At 43.0% G+C, this 25728-nt stretch overlaps 1 protein-coding gene across 1 annotated transcript in view; it reads right to left on the minus strand.

The window, feature by feature from the left end:
• Positions 1 to 6288: 6288 nt before the first annotated feature.
• NPEPPS (aminopeptidase puromycin sensitive) overlaps positions 6289 to 25728 on the minus strand; it is a 40053-nt gene continuing 20613 nt past the window's right edge. The window contains exons 5-23 of the mRNA XM_055789831.1: positions 25312 to 25419; positions 24169 to 24369; positions 23620 to 23716; positions 23481 to 23514; positions 21910 to 22024; positions 19404 to 19568; positions 18521 to 18625; positions 18152 to 18212; positions 17228 to 17337; positions 16543 to 16606; positions 15786 to 15925; positions 14129 to 14263; positions 12361 to 12580; positions 11601 to 11743; positions 10712 to 10768; positions 10118 to 10225; positions 9705 to 9860; positions 9550 to 9597; positions 6289 to 7693 (exon numbers count right to left, since the gene is read on the minus strand). Of these exons, the coding sequence (XP_055645806.1) occupies positions 7541 to 7693; positions 9550 to 9597; positions 9705 to 9860; positions 10118 to 10225; positions 10712 to 10768; positions 11601 to 11743; positions 12361 to 12580; positions 14129 to 14263; positions 15786 to 15925; positions 16543 to 16606; positions 17228 to 17337; positions 18152 to 18212; positions 18521 to 18625; positions 19404 to 19568; positions 21910 to 22024; positions 23481 to 23514; positions 23620 to 23716; positions 24169 to 24369; positions 25312 to 25419 (2220 nt within the window). The 3' untranslated portion in view covers positions 6289 to 7540. The remainder of the gene's footprint in view (positions 7694 to 9549; positions 9598 to 9704; positions 9861 to 10117; positions 10226 to 10711; positions 10769 to 11600; positions 11744 to 12360; positions 12581 to 14128; positions 14264 to 15785; positions 15926 to 16542; positions 16607 to 17227; positions 17338 to 18151; positions 18213 to 18520; positions 18626 to 19403; positions 19569 to 21909; positions 22025 to 23480; positions 23515 to 23619; positions 23717 to 24168; positions 24370 to 25311; positions 25420 to 25728) is intronic.

Raw genomic sequence — 25728 nt, forward strand, 5'->3', positions numbered from 1 at the left:
TCCGCTCTCCTGGGCAGCCACGCTTCCCCGATTCCTCATCATGGTTCCCTGGGAAAGGGCCGCACTCCAGAAAGGGGATGGGGTCAAATGCAGCTGCCTCCGAGCAGGGAAATGTGGGGAAGGGGGGACGAGGACGTGTAGCTGGCGGCAGCTGTAGAAAACTGAGTTACAAATACTTGGGAATAGTTGATGTTACCGGTGTCACGGCCTGTCCTGCCGGCCGTGTTCTGCACCGTGTGGCACACGCGGAGCCAATCCTGCGGCCCAAGTTTCTGTTACAAACAACCGCATTTATCAACCGGCTGTGAGAAGGGTCCAAGACACGAGAAAAGTACCGGACGCGTGAGCACCACGGCACCTGCCAGCCTCCAGGTGCTCCGTGACCTTCTCCAGCCCAGGACACGCAGAGCTGGAGCAGCTTCCAGAGGCCGGCGTCGCCACCGTTGCCTCTCCCTGTGGGCTGAAGTCCTGGGCAGGCTTCCCTCTCCACCTGGAAGATGGGGAAAAGCAGTCGTAACTCCTCCTGGATGGCTCCAGGTCTCCCTGTCTGCTGCTGCTCCCCCCCCCCCAAACACAAGCTGCTGCTGCAGAGCCAGGCAACTGCTGGCTCTCGAGGACTAGTCCTAGGAAACGGGCTTACCCATGGCCACACAACACAAAAAATTCATTGTTCCCCTAAAAAAAAATTCCGGTTACAGGGACAGATGAGCACTGTGGTGCTCAGGAGACCCAGCTGCTGTCCCTACCTTTGCCAGCTGCCTGCAGGAGAACTGGGAAAACTGATTTTGTCTGTCTGTGCCCCGAGCCTCAGATTATAAAACAGGGACATACCCGGATCAGCGTCTTTTGTAAAGCGCTTTGCGATCTCGGGGTGAGGAGCACCTAGCATCGCGCTGGCAGGTTTAATGCAGTTACAAGCTGGGCTAAAAAACGGCTGCACGTAGGGATGTGATGTCTGTTTGCCCTGCTCCATCACCTCGTTGCGTGTTCTTGGGGCGTTTCGGCCATTCCAGCTGGAAAAACAAGGCTGAAACCGACCGACCTCGTGAAGGTGGATGGGGACTGATGCGCTGGGGGCTACAAAGCTTGGAGATCTCCGTGGTGAGACGGGGAGGGAGTGCGGGATGCGGAGGCATGGCCAGGAGGAGAAGGGTGCTGCTCCATGGGAAACCTGCACCAGCAGGGAAGTCAGGCCGGGCAGCGTTGTAAACGCTTCACATCACTGACTCGTTTAAGACCAATTTCTATTTACAGCTTGACTCGACGGAACAGAACGGGCGCGTTATTCAGCCCGAAGGAATGGAGCTCGCTTTGCCTGCAGCCTCTTCCCCGCTCTGTAGACAGCGCGCCTCTGCCAGCAGATCAAAGCCAGCTCATTGAGCAGCATTTGGGTTGCAATGGGGTGACATTCCCTCTCTTGCAGCTGTTCCCCAGAGGGAAGGAGGGACAAGGCAGGAGCCTCGTGCAGCTGCAGCTTGCTGCTGGGGTTAGCTGAACGCCGTCCTGCTTCTCCGTTCCCCTCCCCACCCCTGAGCTCCAGGACACGACCCAGAAGCGTCCGGTGCTTCACCCAACGCACTTCCACTGACCGTTACAACCCTTCCACGTTGCTGACCAGGATGACTTTCCTTAGGGGACTGCTCCCAGAGGAAAGCCAAGGATGGAGAGAAGGATTAAAGAATTTTGTACAAATCTGGCCTCAATAGCAACAAAAGCCTGAAAACCCAGTGTAAAATCAGGGTAAGTGACTGTGGAATCGGTTCCCCCTGGTAGTGCTCGGGCTGGAGCTGTAAACTCGAGCTAGATGCGCTGATTGTCTCACTGCCGTAAATGGCACACTCAGCATTCACATTACAGAGGCTTGTATCATCTCCTGCCTTCAGAAAGTGCCTACAGAAACGGGGAGAGAAATGCTGAAAAGCTGCTGACTCTAGAGACGGGGTACTTGGTGTTATTTCAGTAAATGCAAATGGTTAGAACCAGAACTAGGTGGCCAGGTCTCCCCGAGTCTACCGAGGATGCTCGGTACCTTCAGGTTTCTCAGCAAATCCTACGTCAGTTCCAAGGGACAGGAGCTAGTTGTGATTCTGTGTATATCCAGAGCTTGGACTTCAGTGGAAACCACCCTAAATCAAGCAGAGTTTAGGTGATGCCAGGTTTAAGAAAGGAATCCAGAATCAGATTGTCTACACGAACAACCACGTGGAGTGAAAGGACGAGGCATGCGCCAGGTGCAGCCCTTCCTCTGTGGGGAGCAACATTAAAGGCTGCGTTAACGCTCCACGTTTCTCTACCCCCAAAGAGAGCAGCGTGGTGGATTTCTGTGTGCTCCATCTCACCCTGCTGGAGCAGCCCCAAGGCTGGCTTGCGTGCTGCATGGAGAAGATGCATTTTCCTAAGTCAGGTGATGAAATCCAGTTTTGAAAAAAAAAAAAACAAACCAACCCCAAAAACCTGGATGAAATCCAGCCGGCACAGATGACTAAGTTACACAAGGCTGAGCAGAGACACTCACCTGGTTTTCCTTGCTTACAGGGAATGATTTCAAAGCACTTTGGTTACGTTCAGCCTTAAAATAACCTCACTTTTCTTTCTTGGTTTGGATTCCTGCAAAAGAAAAAGTTAATGAGTCCACAACATCAACCTAGTGAAAAAGATTACAGCGGAGCACAGCACGCCGTCCTCTTTGGCTCCGAGTTTTGGCACATACGTGTATTTTCCCCACACATTTTCACTTGAACATGAGTAATTTTAACCTGAAACCGCAAATTTAGCACAGTGAGTTGAGCTCTCCCATAATGAAAGTCTGGAAGAGCCCAACCGGAGCTCACCGAGCCAGCCACTGCTCAGCCTGATTTTGGATGGTTTGATCCTGCTTGGACCTTCCTTCACCAGGGTGGAAGGATGCTCGTGTTGACATCGTCACCGAGGGATGAGCCACGTGCCATCCTCCTCCACTAACCAGAATCCCTGTGGTCACAGAAGAGGGTTTTGCTCACGTTGGTATCAATCCTACAGCTGCTGTGAGCTTTGTTCCGCTCCTGGTGGCCGAGGCTCATTTATCTGTCACCTGCCACGGAGCATTTTTACTCGTGCAGGTATTTTGCGTTGCTTAAGGTACCTTTAACAGAACCTGGGTGTAAAGTCTCTGAAACACAGCGATAGAATGGCTAAGCACAGCGACAGTCGGTGGTGGGTAACACCGAGACCTCACTGCACCTCATGACCCTGCACAGAAACAAGTAGGTACATGTTAGAGAAGGATTTGGCAAGTAAAGTTTAGGGGTTTGCTCATTTTTTGACTGGTTTCTTTTTGCTGTACACCATTTAGCTTTACTGTAATTTAAAATATGGAGCACATTCTAAATACAAATGTATTTGGAAAAAGTCTGGCATTTGGGCAAGCAAATATGTCCTTCCAGATGCTGCAGTTCCACTTACGCTAGATAAAATTTTGGTCCGAAATCTGGGTATTTTTGGAGAGTAAACTGGATTCCGAAACTTTCTTTCCCAGCTAATTCCACATCTGCCTAGCAAGCTCATGCCTTTTTCCCTGACAGATTAAATATTATTCTATCCTGCGTGTAAGAGTCTTGCAAATATCAAAGCAATGACTATATATAGGAATGTATGTTTTTGTTATTGCAAAACTTGCCTTTTCCGAATTGCTTCGGAGAGTTCACACATGCAGTTGTTATTTTTTAAATGGAGGCGACACTTGCCGAGCAAACCCGGCTGTGTCAGTGGCAGGACTGGATCTGGCGTCAGTGACGGCAGGGCAGGAGGCCACTCGTCCTCCACCCACTGTAAGCATTCCTAAAACCAATTCAAAAAACTCCATTTCCAGTTGACGTGAAGCTCAGCGTTCTGGTGTCGTGGGGCCAAACGCAGCATGGGTGCCTGACCGTACCGGCTCAGTACCGAACTGGCTTTGTACCAGCTTCCAGCCACAACCAACATCAACTAGATTTTAACTACTTGCATGATTTTTACTGCCCCTAAGGAAAGCGAACACACGAATGTGCTGAGATTTCCTTAAAACTCAGGTTCAATTATCTAAAGCTGATGGGATAGAAAAAAACCGGACACATCTCAAACGGCAGATCTGCCTAGGCAAGGCGGCTACATCTAACCGTGACCGATAAAAGGCGATTAGGGAGGCTTTTTTAAAAAAGGACAGGTAAAAAACAAACTATCCCCCAACAGTCTGCAGCAGGGAGTTTTTTCAGAAATGATCTTAAAATACAGATTAACCCTTTAATCTCAAGGCTGAAGGAACATTACACAAATCGCTCACGCATCCTCTGCTTGAGGACAAGTAATTTAAATGGCTTTGATATATTTTTCTTCATAAACTACTGCCTCGGTTCACATGTGAGTGGGAAGCAGCCCCTGCAGCAAGGGCAGACCTGAAATTCAAGTGAGCAGCTTTGGCACAGCACTAAGGCAGCTCGCTAGGCAGAAGCCTGACTTCAAACACGGATTGATACAGCTGAGTTGCACCATTCCACCTGAGCAGGGATCGAGCTCCTACTTCTTTAAAAGAGGCATCTTTACGGCAAGGTAGCACCTTGGGCACAGCACGGCCAAGCCGTCTGCACCAGAAATCAACAGCGAGGTCTGCAAGAAGTGCTGTTCCCGTACATCTACCTGAAACTGTAAAGAGAAGGGCAAGGCAACAGCAACACACGCCATTTATTGTGGAACAACTCTTCCGCCTCCTAGGCGGGGGGGATGCTCACTGATGAAAGCTTTTTGTGGTTTTGTTGGAGGAGGGATAGGGAGGCAGACAGGCAGCCAAAGGACAAGGTTACTTGTAAATGCCAAGCCTGGAGCCAGGTAGTAGCGCTGTTATCAGAAAGGTAAGTTAAAGCAGCAACAAATCATAAAGTATCTCAAGTTGGAAGGGACCCTTAAGGATCATCGAGCCCAACTCCCCGCTCCTCGCAGGACTGCCTAAAAGGAAACCATGTGATGAAAAGCATCATCCAGACAGTCCTTGAACTCTGACAGGCTTGGTGCCCCAACCGCCTCCCTGGGAGCCTGTTCCAGGGACTAGAAAGAATACGTCAGGGTTTCTTCAGATGTGTTTCACCTGCACAGATACAGCAGAGTCCTCGTTAAGAGCCGGCTTCTGTATCCTTTCAGGTATCCCTGATGCAGGTGCAGTGTCCAGCACACAACTGCCCCAGTGAATACACTCAGTTCTTACGGGCAATATCCTCACTAATCATCATGTGAGCCCCGTTTCATCTCTTTCCTCATCCACAATAACTCTTGCTGTTCTTGTCCTGACCCTCTCCTGAGCATCAGTTTGTCTCCAATGGAAAAAAAAAAAAATTATTTCCTATTAAGTGGACAAATCCCAAACTTACTTTCACGAAGAATTAAAATCTACTTTCTTTGCATGCAGAAGAGACTAGGACTAGTCAGTCTGCCGAGACTATTCAGTTTGCTCAGTGACCACAAGCTTGTTATTTTTGTCACTCTCCTTCAACTGCTTGCATGTCATTTGCATTGTTTAAAGTCAAAACAAGATCACCTCAACTTGCAGCTACAGTACTTCTCATTTCATACATCACCAGTCATGCTGGAATCACAACTTTGCATGTTATTTTGTCAATGTGCAAGAAGCAGAAGAGAAACCAGCTTACTCTTCCGAAATTACATTGGATCTGCAGTGCTGACAGCAGGAAAAAACAGCAGTCAAGTTAACAGATATGACTCGGGACAAACAGAATTCCTGTTTCGATCTCGTTTCTGACCATGTAGCCACACTAGCCCAAGGGATACCAACCAGTGCGATAATATTCAGGAGCACTGCACCTCCACTTACTATAAACCTGCCCAAACTTGCCCATTTCTGGTGTGTAGCCCTGCCCTGGCTCGTCGTGGTTGGCATCAGCAGCATTTGCACAATACTATTCCCTCTTGCAGAGTCCCTCAACTTTTCAAGTGTTTAACAGAAATTTGTTTACTCACAGGGTTTCCCCCCCCACTTTCCTTTCCCTTCCTTTCCAAATTCTGCCCTGGTTAGTTCTTTAGCGCTTGACTACAATCTTTATTCAGATTACACAAGATCTACTTACGATCAGTACGGTATGTGCTCATTCAGCTGCCCTAAGACCTAGCACTGATAGCAGAAGAGGAGAAGGCTGAGAACAAGGGTTTCCTTGGGGCTGTTAAAGACACCATCGACATGTGACCTCCGCTGTTCCCTCAGAGGTTTAGGTCCTTTGAAAGCAGCAACACTCTTTCAGGCTTCAAACAGAACACAAGATCAGGACATGAATTTCACATTGACATTTTTATTAACGCCAACTGTTTTAATTTTTTTTTTTTTTTTTTTTAAACAATAGCACAAAAATGTTTCAGGGAAGCAGTCTGACAGTTAGTCTGATGACCTTCTGAAATACAGTTAAGCCACACCAAATACGAATTCCTGTTAAAGGAAAAAAAAATAAAATATATGGAACTCCAACCTTTGTATTAGAGGGTGTTGTGTCTGGTTAGTAGACCACGCTGCTTTGTGAAGTAAATGATGGCACACAGCTTAGACTTCATCATCACGCCAGTCATCACTAATTTAAGGCTTCTGAATCAAATTACCATCAACATCACAGAAAGGAACGAAAAGCTAGTGTTGCTACGGCCATGAGGAGATTGAACAAGCTGGATCTTTTAGACAAGTAACGGTGTCTTGAACAGAAGAGACCTGCCCTAACAGCAGCCAGGAGAACCAGTCACACAGTAATCATCTCCTCATTTGCATGCATTTTGAGGGTGCAATTTAGTAAGAAAAAAAAAAATTGCATGTATCTTTCTCTTATTTAATGTGGCTATGAAAGATGTTTCCTTACAATTCCGTTATCTCTAAGAAGGACATCAGCAAGTAGAACCAAGGAGAAAAACCGAAGAGCAACAGAACATTTTTCTTTTTGCTGAGAGGTAACACAAAAGGGAGGGAACCTACTATCCTTGGATTGGGGGGGGGTTGCAGGAACATCTCCCCAAAACCTCGCACTTCGAATGATGCACAGACTCTATGTTATACCAGCTACCTGCCTTTCCAACTGACCTGTTCCACACAACGCTCAGAGGCATTAACCCATTCCTGCCCCAGATTCTCCACAAAATTCCACTGACCTAGAAACCACTGGTTTCCTTTTTTTGGGGAGGGCTGGGGGAGGGTGTAAAAAACAGAACATCTGTCAATAAGAGTGTCAGGAGGGGGGTGTTAAATATTTTAACCACTGACAAGGCTTGAGGAAGTTTCACAGTTTTGTTATGCTCTATTTTATTACTATCATATTTACAGATTTTTTTCTCTCTTTTTTTTCTGTTTTTTGCTGAATTGCTGATAATTTTAATAGAATTTAAATCTGGAGTGTGAGCAGGAACCAGTTAACTACATTCATTGTCCAATCCCCATTGGTTTGAGAAAAAGACTCCAAATTCTTGGCATATGAATCAGCTGTTGGGTAGCTCCTCCCTCTCCCCATGAGGCGGCAGCAGGACTGCAGCAGTGGCATGCACAGATTCACACCATGGCTGGTGGGGCCTTGCGCTGCAGAAAATATTGGTGGATGTTCTCGGCGTCCCGCTTCAGCCAAGCTGCATTCAGCAGAATATTTTCACAGCACTGCTGGACAGTGCGTTCTGCCGATGGAGCTGGGTGACTCTCAAAGAAGGCCTGTATAAAAAGCACACAACCATCCATAAGGGTATAAACAGGCATAGACAGAATTACAGCTTTTAAGTCCCCAAATTCCCTAGGTCATATAGAAATGCTTTGGTGAATTACGTTCCTTATCTGACTCTAGCTCATGCTATCTGTTCCCACCACCATCACAGGCTCTGAAAGATTTGCAAGGTGCTTGCCGAGTTGGCAAGACGTGTAATCCCAAGTTGGGAACAGCAAAATGCCTCCGTTTCTCTGCTAAAGGAAAGCCACGGTAGCATTTCTACAAACCAGCCCAAACGCTGCCTCCTGTCCCATCTTGTCCTTGCTGCCAGGGACAGCAAGCAGCACTGGGAGAGATGAATTCAGTCCCTCACAGGGAGGCAAACAAACGAGCAGCAAATCAAGTGTGTATTTCTGGATACTTGGAAGAAGACACTAACGGAAGCCCAAGGCCATTTTGCAAAAGCATTTGTCCAGGTATCAGATTTCTTAGCATTCTACCTCGGCCTCTTGCCAAGCTGCATAATGACCTCCAAGCACCGGCAGCACTCAAGAGTTTTGCTGAATAGTCTCACATTTCTTCCTCCAGAATCAACAGTATTGATCCCTGCGAAGAAACTGCACCAGAGGCTGCCGTGACTCTGCACTTTACAACTGGGGAAAGGGTAGAGTAAAGCTGGCACAGCCGAGACTCATCCCCTACTTCCCTCAAGCAGGCTTTTCCCAGTATTTGGCAGATCACCTCACACTAATGCACACTACAAGGTGACATCGAGACTCAGACACAGTAAGTACTCTAGCTAAAAGCTAGGTGTACCATCTCAAGAAGTTCTCTTGGAAAGTACTTATGATTTAGTTATGGATGATTGTTCTGGTAAATGTTTTGTAGTGTTCTCTAAGAAAAAAAAAAGTATAGTGCAAGATTTCTCTGTAAAATCACTTATGCTACTGAATCGTTTCTAACAAGACATCACTAGATGATAAAAAACAATAGATAGAGCTCATGGCTCAGCCTATCTTTGAAATAAGAATTCCTCCTGAGCATTTCCCTAACCAGAAAGTGGTAATTAAGTTTCACTTAAGAAAGTGGTATTTTTAAGTTTCTTCTTCCAAGAAGGAGTCTCTGTAGAAGTGCGGGCAATGACTAAATAAAATCTACACACATTCTCAAAACTCTACCAAGACCAGTGCCTGCACTCCCAGGTCAGAGGGGATGCTCGACTCCGGTGATGAAATCGCATCACCTTGAGCCACCAACTTCAAGACAGGCTCTCTGCAAACCCATTAATTTGCCTTGTGTCAAAGCCTTGCTCTTAGTACACAGAACAAATGACCACATAAAATGTGGACCTCTGGTACGGAATTTAGCCAAAATCCGCCACGTTCATTCCCCCAGGGTGTCCCTGGGTGCTAGCGCCGACAGCCCCAAATGTGCCCTGTCAGTCTGGGGAGAAAGAAAGTGGTGCTGTAAGGCTCAGCTTACTATGGAAGTTGTAACTGCTATCAATTTTGCTACATTTATCTTTAAAGGCTGTCTTTTGGGGAGTCTCAACACCACCGCTACAGACTGTGCTGGATTTTATTAAAGTTTAAAATGACTGTTTAAAACTAACGAAACTGATATCACTAGAAGCTGCACATTACTTTGTGAAAATGCTAATTTAAGGTATTTCAGTAAAATAACTCAACCTAAAGCAGTGCAACTAGAGGACTAGGCAACAGTCAAAAGAGTCAGAGACAGAGCCATACTTCAAAACCAAAAACCGCACAGAAACTCATGGCCCTTCCATCAGGTGCTCACAGTCTAGAGCACACAGTGGTTGTCAGAGATGAGGTTAATTGCTTCTTTAATTGAAATTTCTTACCTTAACTTCTGCAGCCATTTTATCATTTGCAAATCCATCCACTGTTAGCTGAAGGAAAAAAAATATTGACGAAGGGTAAGCATTTAGCATTTCAAATGTAACAGTTTAGTTTTGATCATGTAGGTGAATGGGACTTTTCTCACAGCTGTACATACCTTTATTAGTCTGGATATTAAGAATCCACCTTGGTATCGATTATAAAGTTCCTCCCAATTGTCCCTAACAAATTTCCAAGCAGCTTTCCTCCCCTGCTTGCTGCCTCCAGCTACTCCACCAATAACAGATACCGTGTCCTGGGGACGTACCTCTTCCTGAAGAGGAAAATGTAGACAAGCATTCAAGACTGTTACAACAAATACAGCATGTTGTCTTTATGCATTTCTGCACCTAATCTGTCAACAATAGCTTTTCTTTTCCTCACATACTTTTAAGATACAGCTCAGATTTAATCGTTAAGACTATTTCTGCTATTCTAGCACATTATATGCACACAGGGCTCTATCCCCGAGTGCTCTGAACGCACTTATTCTCCCAAGGTAAGGAAGCAGCAGCTTTTCCAATAACTTACTGAAAGTGCAAAGGTGAGAACTTTTTGAATCAGTTCTGGCTGAGAGATGGCTCCAAGAACTCGTTCAATTCTGTTCTTCTCCTCCTGCATATCTGCTTGCTTGTGAAGCTTCAAAGCCAAAGTGAATAATATTAGTGCATGGTATTAAACGCTGACTTCTTAACCTAGCACTACTGACCTTGCTGTATATGCTAGAGCTGCTAGGTTAGCCTTCAAGCCTAGGACGTGACAAATTGAACTTGTTCATGAATCATCCTGCACAGCTAACCGCGTTACGGACCTCATTACACGTACATCATCAGGAAGTACCATTAGTAATAAACTGATCTTCACCGCTGTTTATGTAAGGTCAAGTAGGACCGTGCCTCCGAGGAATGAAAAATAATCCTAAAATGAGAGATGCCACTAGGTGGCAATTTCACACTACACATGGACCAAGGAACAACGTAAAGAAGCCCTAGTGTTCACATCTTCTGCAAAACATTGGATTGAGCCTGCTTGCAGATAAACTACACCTTAAAGGAACTTGCAGGGTGGACTATTTAGCTTTTCATGGCATAAGCTGGCAGTGTTAACAACAGAGCGCGCACTCACCTTCAGCATAGTGTCTAAAGTAGTACTATCTCCATGCTTCAAAATAGTTACATATACCTAAGACAGAGCATAAACAAGGAAGGTCCTTCAAAAAAACCACACTTCTAGAAACGCAACAATCAATTTCTACATATTTGGGTTAGATTTCAGACAAGTGAGCAGATCTGGAAGACACCAGCACTGATCCCTTTATGTTTTGAGACTGGATTTGAGAGATGCATCAACTCCTTTACCTCTTCCCCAGTTTCAGCAAAATTTTGGTAATGTCAACCACAGCAAAACACCAGAACAAGAAATCTTTGTGCCACGCAACACCTAGCTAGTAAGTACTTCACATACACTCCATCCACATCCACCATAGTTAGAGTTTGTGCTCTGCAGGACCAAGCTGACGCCTGCAGAGCTCTCCCACAATCCCTGCAGTTTACCACGGTGCTTTTAAACCTGGAGGATGTAAGCTGGTCATGGATGGATGTAAATGATTAGAAGTCAGCTCGGGTTTGGCACTGCACTTCAAGTAGTCTTCAAAACCCCAAAAGCAACATCATCTAGAGACCAGAGTTGTTCTGTGGCAGTCAGCATGGGTACAACTGAACTTGTTAGTCATAACTAAGTATTGGCCAGGTCAGATGAGGCTTACTTGCTTCAAGAAACACAGGGATGTTTCTACCATGCTCCACAGTATCACTTGCTTCATAACTGGACTTATCCAAGCTCCCACCACCTCTGCCAAAACCAGCTGGTCTCATACCTTGGCACTGGTTTCCTCTAGCTTCCCTATTCTTAGAAAGAGGGGTTCAATGGACTCTTGGAAAGAAAAAAAGAGTTTGATGCACACAGTGCCAAGTGGGGGACAGTCTTTTCGGAATTAAAATTTACAATAACCTACAGGACTCCTCAGATCAGCGGACAGAATATGTTTTCCTTCTACATGGTCCTTAAATCGGCGTCGAGCTTCTTCTAACGTTGCCTTGTGCCCAGCTTTTCCTAGTTTGCCCAGGACCAGACCCCTCAGAAGGGCATCTAGATGACCTAATGAGTGAGTAGGAGGAAAAAAAAAAAAATTATTTGGAGACACAATTCAACAATTAAGTGCTCTTCCACCTAGAGTGATCAGGGCAGAGGTGTATAACAATCCTTCCACATGCTTGAGGATATCTAAAGGCCTTTTCTCACTCTCATTGGTGCCAGCTGGAGAATACATTGATATTTTTATTTTACGGTGAGAGTCAGGATATGATTCCAGCCCAAACACAACAGGCTAGGCCTGTAACCTGAGCCAAGTCAGTAATATTAACCTTTTGCATCTACAACAGGGCTGACTAGGACAAGTAAACATGCACGTACATGGCTTTCCATCCTTGTAGTCTAAGAAGTTTCATGCACTCCAACAGATGCAAAGCTAAAGCAAAGAATTTTTATCAGTCAGTGATCAGGTAGGGAAATGTTTTACCATTTTAACTTCTGCCTGATAACAGAGGTTTGTTTTGGGGCTTTGTGTTCGAAAGTTTTTAAGTATAAAAATACCCCTGCACGCCTACTTCAGACTCCTCTTCCTCCCTTCTCTCCCCTTTCCCAAAATCTTGATGGCTTATTTACACATGAGTTTTCGAAAACCACTACAGGATTTCACAGCAGAAGTTTCCTACCCTCTCCAGGTTTGGGGTCCCATCCCAGTCTCTCCCCTATTGGTGAAAAGACATCTTTCACGAACACCTGGATTTCCTCATAGAAGTCTGTGTGGGACAAGAGAGTTGAGAGAATTCCCAGGTTACAGCTGAGGTCGCTCCACACAGTATAATTGGGCTCATTCACAAAAGCTTCCATGACTTTTAGAACCTCTACAGTGCTAATGATTCCAGCTCGGGCCTGGGAGAGGAAAAGACACAGATTAATCTTACTACCAAATAGAATTAAGACATTTAATAGCTCATCACATTATTTTACAGTCTTCCCTGTTCAGTTTGCACAGCCTGCATATAAACTCTATTTTCCCTGTCGTGGGGTTCTGTGGAGGTGAGTTAACGCTAGTCAAAGCACCTTAGCCGTCTGCTCCATGGCACACAATGCTTTTTATACACAGGTAAGCACTTTACAAGGAGACAGCTATGTCATTATAAGGACATTTTGCAAACAAGAAACAGACAAGGAGATTAAGTCACTTAAAACTGCAGCAATGCTTGCAAGAAAAAGCAAACCCCCAGAGTTATTCTCAGCCAGATACTACACCCACCAAAACCTTATTTTAACTAAACACTGTAAAGATTTAGAGATTTAGGGTTTGCTCTTTGCTAAATGGAGAGTATAAAACTGCAGAAGTCATTTTTGCTTGCTGCTTCCCATTAATTGATAGTAGTACTGCCTTTCCACCTCTGCCAGAAAAATTTTGTATTAACTGCTCCACAGCATCATAAAAAACACTTCTATGCTTAATGCAGTTGATAACACCGACAGTATCGGTTGATAACACCTACAGTAGGTATTCTCCAACCAGAATGCTTAGGCTTTTGTTAATCTGGAACCAGACCAGTAATTTACGATACCGAAAATGTGGTGAAGATCAGTTGTCACTAGCTAAGCTATATTCACTTGTGATAAAAACATGATTAAAACTGACACTGCCCCGATCCTCATTCCTAGGGTGATGGCTCCCAACTTGTAATATTCTTGCCCATTGCTCTTGACTTACTGAATTTCCTGTTTTCTCCAGCGTTTGTATTATTCTGGCAAATTAGGAGTCTAACACAATATACCTGCATGTATTATTTGCTCGTTTTTCTGTCCGATTAGTCTTGCAGTGTTTGGGAAATGACTTAGGGTACAGTTTCAAACCCCTTCAACTAAGCCACGACAAGAGTTACAACCTTTAAAGCTAGAGAGGCAGGGTATCAAACCCACATTTTGTAGTTTCCATATACTTGCCAACTAGCAAGAATAAGAAAGTACAATCTGAACTACAGAGTACAGTAACTAATTGTTCAGAGCTAGCAACACTTTGCTTTTTAAAAGTAAGAAACCCCAACAGCCACCTCCTCCAGTGGAGGACAGTTACAACAAGCCCAATGGAATAAAGCACACGGTGCTGATAGCATTTGATAAGTGTCATTGAGGGGATCATTAAAATATCCTTATTTTGACGAGGTGCAAGAAAGCAAGTTCTCAAAACAATTTTGTCAAAACCCCTATAGTATAATACACCCCTACAGAGAACAGTGCAGCAGGAGTTATAGGCAGACTGCTTCCATAGGATTTAAGTCTTGTAATACAAGTTAGAACTTGTCAAGCTAATTAATAGCTAGATGTATGCAGTAATCCCAATGGCACTTTGCCTCCAGAAACTGAGACTGACTCTTCAGACACCAATTTCTGCGGTTACTGTAGCTTTCATTACCAGGCAAACAGCAAAGAGTTGCTTACCAGAGAGAACAGATCGTTCTGCAGGCCAAGCCTGTCCACAGGGGGTAGGGAGAGGTCTTTGATCGCTGGTATTAAACTCTCCAGCATGTCAGGGCTATACTGAGTACGGTAAAACCCTACAGTTCCAAGGTTTAACTGAAAAGTACCAAAAGGGTAAACAATTAAAGGTAAAGAACAAATAAGGAAATGCTTTTTCATTTTTTGTACCACTAGAAATTTCTCAAAGCACTGGAGGTCAGAGAAGTCAGTCATTATCATTTACATAAAAAGAAAAAACGAATCATAACTAAAGGAGAAAGACTATAAAGATTGCAAAGAGGAAATGCTCACTAAGAGGTACAGAAGGTGAGAGAACGCTGGCATAAGGAAACAGAGGCTAGAGTTAAAAGTAGGAGCAAGGAGAAAAAAGGGGTAAATCCTAACTGACCTAAGGGTAATCATGCACCAGGAAGATAAAATGCAGGAGACTGCAGGTGCCAGAATCTTAACTTTCATAACCTCTCTCCCACAGCCTGCTCCATTCGATTTTGACAGAACCTTTTTCTTAAGAAAGGAGAAGCACCTCTGCCCAAGGTAAACGCAATTCAAGGCCAGTAAGCTCAACAACCTACACTAGCTACATGCTACTGCCTACTAGCATTTAAGTGTAGATGGTCAAATAGTGTGGCTGGCTGAACAACAGTACCTGGCATAAACCAAACACACTGCTGAGCTCATCAGGAAGTCACTCCCTGTGCTGCTGCTATGATTTTGAGCAGTCCAACTGCCAGTCCTCAGGTCTATGGCACTGAAAAACCTCACAGACTGATGACTTTGCAGCCAGCAGTCCCACAAATTCACCTTGGACTGAGCTGAACTGTTGCCTTCGCAGGCAGAAATACCAAACTTTACCCTCATTCAGACAGGGCATTTTCAGAATTGTTCATTTCATGCCCCTCTATTACCAGGGAGGACCCAGACAGAGAGAATATCCAGGCACAACAGCTGGAATCCCCACATTAGTTAAACGAGAAGATTCGATTAATATACAGAGAGACTAACTCTTATTTCATGGAGTCACCTCTCGGCATACAGTTCCAGCTTAGAAATTACTCTCAACCTCAGTAGTTCACACAGCAATAGTCCCAGCCAGTTACCATCTTTCAGTTTTTAAATTCAGGTTGACTGGTGTCTGCACAGGACCTCAACAATAAATTTTTTGCCTACAGATTTATACTTGTCTGGCAATAGCCAGTAGAAAACCTTAACCTACATATAATGAAAGATAAACAGGCCTATTTTTGCTCAGGATGGACTTTAACTAAACTGTGGTTACTATGGGATACCAAAAAAGCCACCACATTTCAACTCAAAAGCTGCCTCTAATTGCACACTGTTTTTCTGGGCTCGGACTCCTAAAAGGTTCAAGTTTACATTGTCTAGACTACTCTTGGAAGGCAAAGGATTACACTAAGCAAGCATTGCAAAGAGGAGCCAATATTCAATAGCATCACAGAGAGGCCCCTCCGTAAGAAATACAAGACTGCACGGGGATGGGAGGGGGGTGGGCCATGGGGGGAAAAACTAAAAAGGAAAAGAGGAAAATGAAACGCAAGGGAATGTTACAGTGACAATCAAATGTATTCCCAGTAACATGTTCTCCTTTGTGACAACTCACCTTCACCCACTGGTCTGGTTTGATGTCTTTCAAAACCAGGGTGAGCTCTGGTTTGTCCATCAATATTTGCATTTTGGCACAGGTGGGGTCATCACTTGTACAAATACTTATGGGAACCATCCACATGGGGAAATCCTCCCCTAAAAGAAGAAACAATAAAAAGGAAGGCCTAAGGAAAAAAAAAGTATGCACATAACACTGAGAAACTTTGCCTGGTGTTCAAACAAGTTTCAGCAGCAGTTTAAGCAAGGCTACTTAAATTTACATCTAAAAAGGCACACATCTGAAGGAAAATGGCAGTTCTAGAGTTAAAAACCAAGAATCTCTAAATCACTTTTCAAGCCAAAACATTTTCGTTTCTAAAAGCATGGAAGGTGGGTGGAATCTGCATCTTAAGACAGAGCTGGCTTCCATATGAGGCATTTTTATTTCAGCACTGCTATAAACCCAGCAGCTTACATTGCTCCTCAAATGGCAGCACTGGCTTTAAACTGGACATCAGAAGAGAAGCATCTCAGGATGAAAACTGAACCAAAGATTGCAGAGGATGCCATTCTCCCACGCGAAGAGAACACAGAAACCACATGTGTGAGAGCATTCAACCTTAGATTTTCTAAAGGTTTAACAAATACTTAAACACCTGAGCCTAAGCAGAGCACCTGCCTGCTCTGCAGTACAGCTGTTTCATCTCTCAAAATTGCTGCTGTTGCATAAAAAGTAATACACACTCCATTCCTGGTCTTAGCATTCATCTTACCAGTATATGGTCCACTGGCACAGAATTTCTTCTGAACTAACTTCAACACTTTGTCATCTTCTTGCTGAGGACGGACAAAAAGAGAGAAAAAAGAAAGAGAGAAAGGAATTATCAGAACATCTAATCTCAGCTTCTGTATATCACAATACATTCATGTGCCCTCTGTTAAGCCGAGTAACTTGTACTCTCCTCCAGAAAAAGGAGCTACCTCAAGAATAATTCAAATGCATTAATCACTGTTACATGCCCTATTTCTCACTTGAATTTGTTGTCTGACTTCAGCCTCCAGCCAGTAATCCTCACTCACCCTGCAATCCTGTAGAATAAGCATAATTAAACTGGACGGAGAATCAAAACATGTGGCATGGGGAGCTATGTCAGATATTCCCTCCCCCCAACACACATTTCACACACAAAGAGCAAACGGGCTATGTCAGCAAACTCAAAGCACACGATCTAGAGCGCTTGTGGAATAACTCCATATCACTTTGCGCGGTTCCTCAAGCAAGCTGCACTTCTCCCCCCTTCAGAAACAGCATCGTCACTAAACAAAGCAACCCACTGTACTGCCTCCTGATCAAAAAGAATCTTTTAAATAATTGGATACTACTAAATTGGATCCCGTAACACAGTTAAAGGCAGAACTTTTGATGTCATGTCCTGGAAAAGACACAGTTATATTTACCTGCTCGGCTTCCACATAAATGAGCGGAAATCCCATTTGTTTGGTCCATGTATTCATCACAGCAGCAATAGGTTTACCACTCGCCTTTTCCAGGCTTTCCCAGAGATCCTCTGCAGGAGAAAAGTCTGACTAAGGACTCCCAGAGTCTTGACATGTCAGACGCGATTAAGGACACTACATGGGCACCAGAGGGTGGGAGGCTGTATTGTTACTCCAGTTTGCCCTTCACATTTTGGGTTGTGTTTTTATGGGATTGTAACAGATAACAGGCAAGAAAAAGAGTTGGAACTGCTCATAGGGGAGAAAGGGGAGAAGAAAGCTTCTTTACTAACAAAACCCGCAATCAATAAACATTGTGATACAGTATAATGAAAGTGAACATTAAATAATCAAAATGGTAAATAGAAGAATCTTTTTCCTTAAGTTTTTCATATGTTATGCCCAAGGAGCTGACTGAACCACATGGACTGTTTTGGCTGATAGAGCAGAGTGTTCCACATTTATGCCTGATAGGCAAAAAAGGTTTAAGTAAAGAAAGCGCTGTGAGATGTTAGACAAGACTTTGAACTGTTTAATCACACATGCGATCAATACTGCAACAGGAAGCTTGCAAGAGGCTTACTTGGCAAATCAACATACTCTATTTCTAAATTAGATTACTACGCAGACATGGTTATCAACGGTAAAAGCAGTCCTTTCAGATTACCTCAGCCACATACTCCTGAGACAGAGAACCCCTAGAGGATGCTGAATTCTGGCTGTGCAGGGGACACATTGTATGAAACTGGAAACAAGCCAATTCTTTCCTTGCACCTCAGTTATCTCAGATGGAAAAACAGCTGTTTAACAATCCATCACTTCAGCACTAAAGAGTTTGTCCCTGGAAATCACTTTTCTTAAAAGCATATAATAACCACCAGTTACCTGTAGCGGCATTCTTCTGCTGGTATTTCGTTAAATATAAATTCATTCCTTTCCGGAAGTCCTGGGAACATACAATTGAACATGTAATAGCACCAAAACAGAGGTCTTTTCTATCGTCCCTCCACACTGCATTTATATTCAAGAATCTGCCAGGGTGCCTTAGGATCAATATGTACATCTGTAACTCCTTCCACATTTTCCCCAGTACCTAATTTCTCCTAGGTAAGTTCAAATAGAGCCCAAATGCAAATTGGAGAAAAGTTTTCAAAACAGAGAATAAACAGGTTTCATTTCTTTTTAAAAGTAGTCTTTTTAACTGTAAAAAGATGTGACAATCTACATTCGGCTTTTTAACAACAATCTTTTTACCTCGTCACCAATGTAGTCATGCAGCATTCGGATTACAGATGCACCCTTGCTGTAAGAAATAGCGTCGAATATTTCATCTACTTCGGAGGGATGGCCAACACTAACCTGTGGTAAACAGGATAATTAACAGTGAGAACCATTTAAGCTGCCATAAGATTTTGATTTTGCTCGTTCTAGTGTTGAAGTTCTTTCACTGAAGAAAGCGCATGCATATCCATCACTAAATTGTCTTCGTGGAATCTCTGCACCCAGTCAATTAATCTTATTCACATATGGCTGGGTTAGGACCGGTTTATAGGTCAAACATACTTCCACCTTCTCTTCATCACCTAACTACTGCTTGTCTCTAAAGCTGTAAGCCCAGCTAGATCCTATTGATTTCTGAACGGTCTGCATCACACTCACAGTTCTGGGAGCACAACGCAGAAAACACCTAAGGTGGCCTCAGACGGAAACCAGTACAAGCCCAGCAAGGTTTGGTAGCTCAGGCTCTGGGCTATGCTGCACTTTGGTTTATGTTGCTGAGCGCTGAAGTCAGTCAGTTGCTACACTTCACTGTGCTCAAGGGCCAGAAAACTACCCACTTTGATCAGAAACCAAACCAAAACACAAATAATGATGACTTTTGATCACAACCTTGCCCTTTCAAGTCAGTAGAGCAGAAAAACTCCAGAAGGAGCCATCATTAGATCCTCAAACCTCACTTCTGAAATACTAATTCAAGTAGAGGAAAATCCAGAAAGTGTAAATGCAACCTTAGGTTTTCCTTTACATCATGAATGACTCCAAAGTTTCCTTTTTTTCTTAATAGGAAAAAACCTTACACACAGCTAACAGAAAAAAAAAAAAAAAGGAGACAATCAATAGCAAAACCAGAACTAACTTCAATAGGATGACTGTTGTCTAAGGCATCAAGCTCTTGAGCTCGTGTATAATCAGCAGAAACAAACTGAGTCCAGATATCGTATTCTGGGAAACAGTGATCTACACATAGGTACTCAATCCAGGAGGCAAATCCTTCATTCAGCCAAAGATGGGTCCACCATTCCTGGAAAGATAAGAAAGCAGAATAAAGAACAAAATTCCAACAGTTTCATTTAATTAATGATACATTTGCACCAAAGAGAAGCTGGTAACGGCCTAGTTTAGTACAAATCAGAGAAACAGGCAACACCTGTAAGCACAAATTCCTCTCTATAAAGAAGTCATGGGCCTAAGAAGAATAATCAGCACCCAGTGACTGCATTCCCCTTGTCTTAAGTTTTAGAAACTCCGCATGGAGGAGAACTGCATCAGGTAGAAAGGAAATTCCTGGCGACTAGACTAGAGGTCTGAGCAGAGCCACTGAGGGAACAGCCATGAACGTTACCTAGATTAGGGAAAAGTGTCAGTGACATGCAAGGCTACAGTTCAGTCCAGCAGCAACTGTGGGCAACACAGCAACAGTCTCTTTCCCAAACTGAACAGCAGCACCTGCTATTTTGTTTGGTTTGAGGTTTCTTTTTTCACTAAAGAGTATGCTTACATAAAGACAAAAACCTGGCATCTGAACAAGTGTTCTAGATTACGGAAACCTGAAGTCTAGTAAACAGTTAAAAGTTTTTTCTCACCAGCCAGAGGTGGGCTTGTTTTTTTTAAGATAAGAATGTCACACTGACATTGAAATTCTTCCTTTCACTTCTAATATTTAATGAAGTAGGAGAGGTAAGGAAACGAGCTATGGATACTGAGGACGAAAACACCCTTTTCCGTAACTGCACCTACCATTCTTTAAATGTGAATGGGGTGGTTAACTCAGAAGCATGGCTATGACGATATAGGCCCTTTAAGCAGATGAAACCAAATATGATGCAGCATCAGTCCAGTAAGCTGCCCCACAAAGTACTGTTCCTACTATGAATGAAACATTTACCCCAGGGAGGGCGGAATTTCCATGAGGAAAGCTCTGCACAGATAAGCCCCACTTCAGGGTGGAGACTATCCAATTTTCTTCAAGATTTCTGATTGCATCTGTTTCCAAAACAAGGTTCCAATACTTGCAAATTGGTACCAAAGGATTAATACAATTGCAAAACAGATTCTTGGGCAATTAGGATGGACCTCGACATCTTTTCACCTCCCCACTTTTCTCCCGTATTCCTCTGGCAACCTAACTTTTCATATTTCACAGTTGCATCAAAAATTCTCAGAAGAAAATTTTTGGAAGACTTAGAACTTCAAAAGGAAAATAAAAAGCTAATTCCATATAAATTTTAGACATTCTTTAGCTTACTAACACAGTTCTCAACGGTCAAAAGGACCACGAATGGTTCATGGGTCACTAATGGTCTCTAAGGCACTTGCTGGCATCCTACAGTGCTCTCTAGTCACATGATGCTGGCTCTCTTTGCTTCCAGCTGCTCAACTGTACTAAAAGCTAAAAATACACTAATAATACCTTTGTGTTTAAATATTGTGTTGCTCTCACATGGAAGCTACTTGTGCTACCACATACAGGAATGGACACAGTTGACTAGATTTTAAGAGGCATGGTGCTATAGCAAAATTTGACAAACTTTGCTTAGCGTTGTAATTAGTATTTACACTGTGTTCTTTCTTCCATCCAATCACACTTAATTTTAAGCAGCCAAAAAGCCAGAACAATGCAGATCTGGGGCTCCAGAGGCCATGCTTTTTTTTTACTAAACACACTGGTTTCTTGCAATACAAGAAAATACCTAACCTGTGAAATATTTGGATTCAAGCATCTGTTTGCAGGGTTTTGGCAAAAGGAATGTCCGATCTAATTAACAGAGTAAGCTGAAGCCATTTGTTAACAGCAGAAGCTCTGACAGATAAAAGTTTCAGATTTTAGCACTAAACAGAATTTATTTAAAGATTTCAGTCCTGCTGTCTCACATACACTTTTATCCCCACCAAAATGACTTAAATATCAAACTATTCAGACAGCTAGATCCAAAGAAATTCATATGAGTTCCTACTGAGCAACTTTTCAGCTACTGGCCCAGAACAATTTGCCATGTTGGTACTGGTACTGTTACACCTGCTTGGTATAAAAGCCTGATGAATGAATCATGCCTACCTGAAAGGAAAAGAGTGGATTATTCCTTCTAAGTAATCTAACTAGCCAAAATCCTTTCCATGGAACACCTGCTCAACTCTAACTAGGGTTATACTCAAACAACCAAACATTACTTCACACAGAAAATATCTAGGAATACTTCTAAAGAACATACTAGTAAAGAAGGAAGTGGTAATAAAGCACTGTTTAAATATTTATGTATTTTTATGTTAAAGATAGCATGCCTGCTACTAAGGGGCACTTAAACACACACATGATATGAAGCACATGTCAAAGAAAACCAGGCAAACTTTTAATGGTTAGATACCATGGTCACAAGGTTTCCAAACCACTGATGAGCAAGTTCATGTCCCACCACCAGAGCAACCCACTGGCGAGATGAAGAACAGGAATTTTTGGGGTCAATGAGCAATGCAGTCTCCCTGTATTTAAGAGAGAAAAATAACTGAACAGAGCGGTACATGCCTAAGGAAAAAAACACAATCAAAAGTAGGTTAAGTTACCTAAGCAAGCTAAAAAGTGATCAGTACAACTGAAAAAAACCAAAAGCTATTTCAGTTTAGACATTACATTATTTGGTAAGTTCCACAGCTGTTGGAAGGCTTTGGAGCAATAATTCCTTACGGCATGCAAGAAGACAAGTGCAAAAACCCAGGCAGGAACAAGAAAGTTTATCCTTTATTTATAAAATAGCTCACCTACATAATCTAGGAACCTTAACTGTAACTCCCTTTGCACTGCACGATGTATGCACAGCAAGTCTTCTCTGCCTCCCTCATCCCCAAAGGAATTCCAACTCTTCCAAGTGCACAAGCAGCCGCGCTACACTCGCCACTGCAGATGTGCAAGGTTCTCCACACAGGGCACACATCCACACACGCAAGTGCTCCCTAGGTCAGGCCCACAACCTTCCGCTACAGAGACCCCTGTCACGATCAGGACTTAGTGGGTCAGTCAGAAAGAACTTCTGGACTGCTGCAACTCAAAAGGGGAAAAAAAATGTCTCAAAACATGGATGGTGCCTGCAGATTATGCCAACCTTCTGTCCCCAAAGGGATAAAGCAAGCGTGCCAAGCTAAGCATAGGGGGGGGGGGGGGGGGGGGGGGGGGGGGAGGAAAATTAACAGCGCAATTAAGAAAGGCTTCCAAAAATTCTACTCATCAAGGACAAATATTTTTTTTTTCCACAGGGAGTAAAATATCAGATTTCATCAGGATTGCAATAAGCAGACAAGTAGATTTGAAACCTAGGCTCAAATTTCCATTTCATTTTTTTAAGGCCAAATTTAGCAGAAGAAATTCAAACTATTTCAGGATTTAAAGTCCAAAGCTTGCAAGACCAACGTTGTACAAAATGAAGGAAAATCATTCTAACAATGAGCACAGATAATGTAATAATATCAAGCAAAAGTACAAAAGCTTGATCAGATGAAGAAAAAAATAACTGAAAAGGAAGGCAAGTTAATATTTTTGATTTACTCACATCCACATGGTTATACTGTGGCTGCTATATTTACCAACTTGCCTACAACATTAAAATAAGAAACTCTTTCGCTGTGTCAGTAAGTTAATAACTTCTACGGGGGAAAAAGGGACCAAGAAAATTCTCTTGTAGAACAGGCACTGCTGCCAGACACTTAAAAAAATCTCACGCTCTTGGACAGTAGTCGTAATAGCTCATTCTTGCCCTCCTAAGATTTGTACAATAACGCACGCTGCTGCAGAAGTCAAAATTATCCAAACCGAAGCAAGAGTTGAAGGTATTTACTCAGTCTTATTTGGGATGATACCCAGTAATTACAGCTCCCTAAAACTAATCCAATTACTTCCAAGAATTAGTGAACAAAGAGGGGGAAAGACAGTATTTTAACAGCATACCTATAAGTAACAAGGCCCCAGTTCTCCATGGCACCTTTATAAAATAAATACAAAGGTTTATTGATATTGATACACACCTCTTCCTAAATGTTTAAAATTCAAATAAAATACAGTTCATCAACAAAGTGAGTTACTTTACCAGCAGCAAAGTCTGCAATAGCTATGAGATCAATTTTAGGAAGAGGGTAAGGAACATTGAAGTAGTCCTTATAAAAAGGCAGAGTTTTAGCAGCAACCTGTAAGAAATAAGAGGAAAAATGTTAACTTGGAACAACTGACAAAACTTGAAAATTTATGACTGACACGAGCCTAAGAAAGCTGCATACACAGGATTTCTTCCGGAAGTCCCATTCCCAGCATCCAGAGCACAAGTCCGGAAGACTCCCATGCTCTTTTTCTCCCAGGCTGTAGCCTACCCTTCAGTACTTCTCATCGTCTTTGGACCAAAGTCTACATCACCAAAGCACAACTGACTTAAACCATATTATTTTTGTTACTATAGACATCAGTTTGTCCACAGCTGAAATTCTGTTTCATAGCAAGCCCAGTCTCTCCGAGCCATTAAAGCAAAAAACCAACCAGTCCCACAAGCTTTGCATGGATTTAAGGTGACTGCAGAGTGGAGAGCACCATGTCCAGCTGTCAGAGATCACTACAGCCATAATGAAGTGACACTGAGTGCATTTACCTCTAACGCAAACTTTCCTTGTTCTGCTTTGCCAACAGGAGTGTAAACGCGCACTAAGACTCCGTCGAGGGACCTGGCCTCTACAAAGTCATATTCTCCCACCACAAATGCTACGAGATACGTTGACATTACAGGGGTGCGAGCAAACTTCACTTCCACCAGATTTTCATCGTCTGGGTACGGCTTCCGGTCAATGACATTCTTTTAACATGAAAGGGAATTTGTTAGTTTCATGGAAGTGAAACTGCATTACGTAATACATTTGGCTAACTAGTCCATCATTATGAGTCACGCATTTAAAATGAAAGGACTTCTTTTACCATTTTAAAACACGGATCACAATGTAGTTCCCCTCCTAACTAAAAATGCTCTGTCACGCATGGAGGTGCACTTTTCTAAGTTATATTCCGTTACTGCAAAAGCATCTGAACACATCAGCTATCGACTACTGTCCTCCAAAGAGAGTATTACCCACACCCCAACAAGGCACCAGGCTTTCACTTTAAATTCTGAAACAGAAACCATAACCACGTGGTCAGTGGACAAGGCTAGACTTTACAGGTAACTATGAAAGTTAGCTACTAGAATTAATTAAATAAATACATAAATTTTTAAAAGGCTCTTTTTAAACAGACTTGTTCTTCCTCAGTAACATTACACTAGAAATATGTGCACCATATATAAAGTAGCAACCTGAAAATGCCCACTTGCATTTGTGGCAGAGGTACTTAGACTTGCACATTTTATCCCAGTTCTGCTCAGAAATTCTCTAGAGCAGAAAAAAAGCTTATTTATCTCAAGTGCTTATGTAGCTATAACAGCTATGTAAACACAAAGGCTTATTTTTTTTCCAGTCACTCTTAATCAAGCAGCACGTGGCTTGACATATGCTAAGACTTTTTTTTTTTTTTTAAACCACCACCATGGTTTGTACAACCTGTTTAGGTTTTGTGCTAACATCTGACAAAACGATTTCATATTTTTAAAAGTTTTTCAATTTATTGCAGCTTAGTAATAACTAACAAGACAGCCTATATTCCTAATTCTGTCTGTTACCGAGACACACTATTAACTACTAAACAATCAGCTCATGTTACTGTGGTTTTATTTAAAACACTGTTCACTTGCACATCAAAAACTTACCATATTTGACAAAGCTACTCTGTCTTTAGGAACCACCAAAGAAATATCAAAAGTTGCCTTAATAGCAGGCTCATCCCAGCAAGGGAAAGCTCTGCGAGCATCAGTAGCCTGAAGGAAATAAAAGCATTAAAGAAAGAAATCACAAGAGATTGTGGCAATAAAACACACACAAAAATTCAGCATATTTTACAGGCAAGGAGTTGGGGTGAACGATGGCTAGTGACTGGTACAGTTGCTTCACTGACACTCTTGACCTCCATCAGAGCATTTTAGTCTTACTTATTTCACTCTTGGTTAGGAAAAAAAAAAAAAGCAGATGAAAAGCACTCTGTGCTCTGATGGAATTCTACAGTCTGAGCAAAATTTAGCAGAGTCATGACAGGGGCAAAGCTCAGTCATGTGAAAGCAGAGAGGGCA

The sequence above is a fragment of the Falco peregrinus genome, chromosome 18, assembly GCF_023634155.1.
Source record: "Falco peregrinus isolate bFalPer1 chromosome 18, bFalPer1.pri, whole genome shotgun sequence".
NCBI lineage: Eukaryota > Metazoa > Chordata > Aves > Falconiformes > Falconidae > Falco > Falco peregrinus.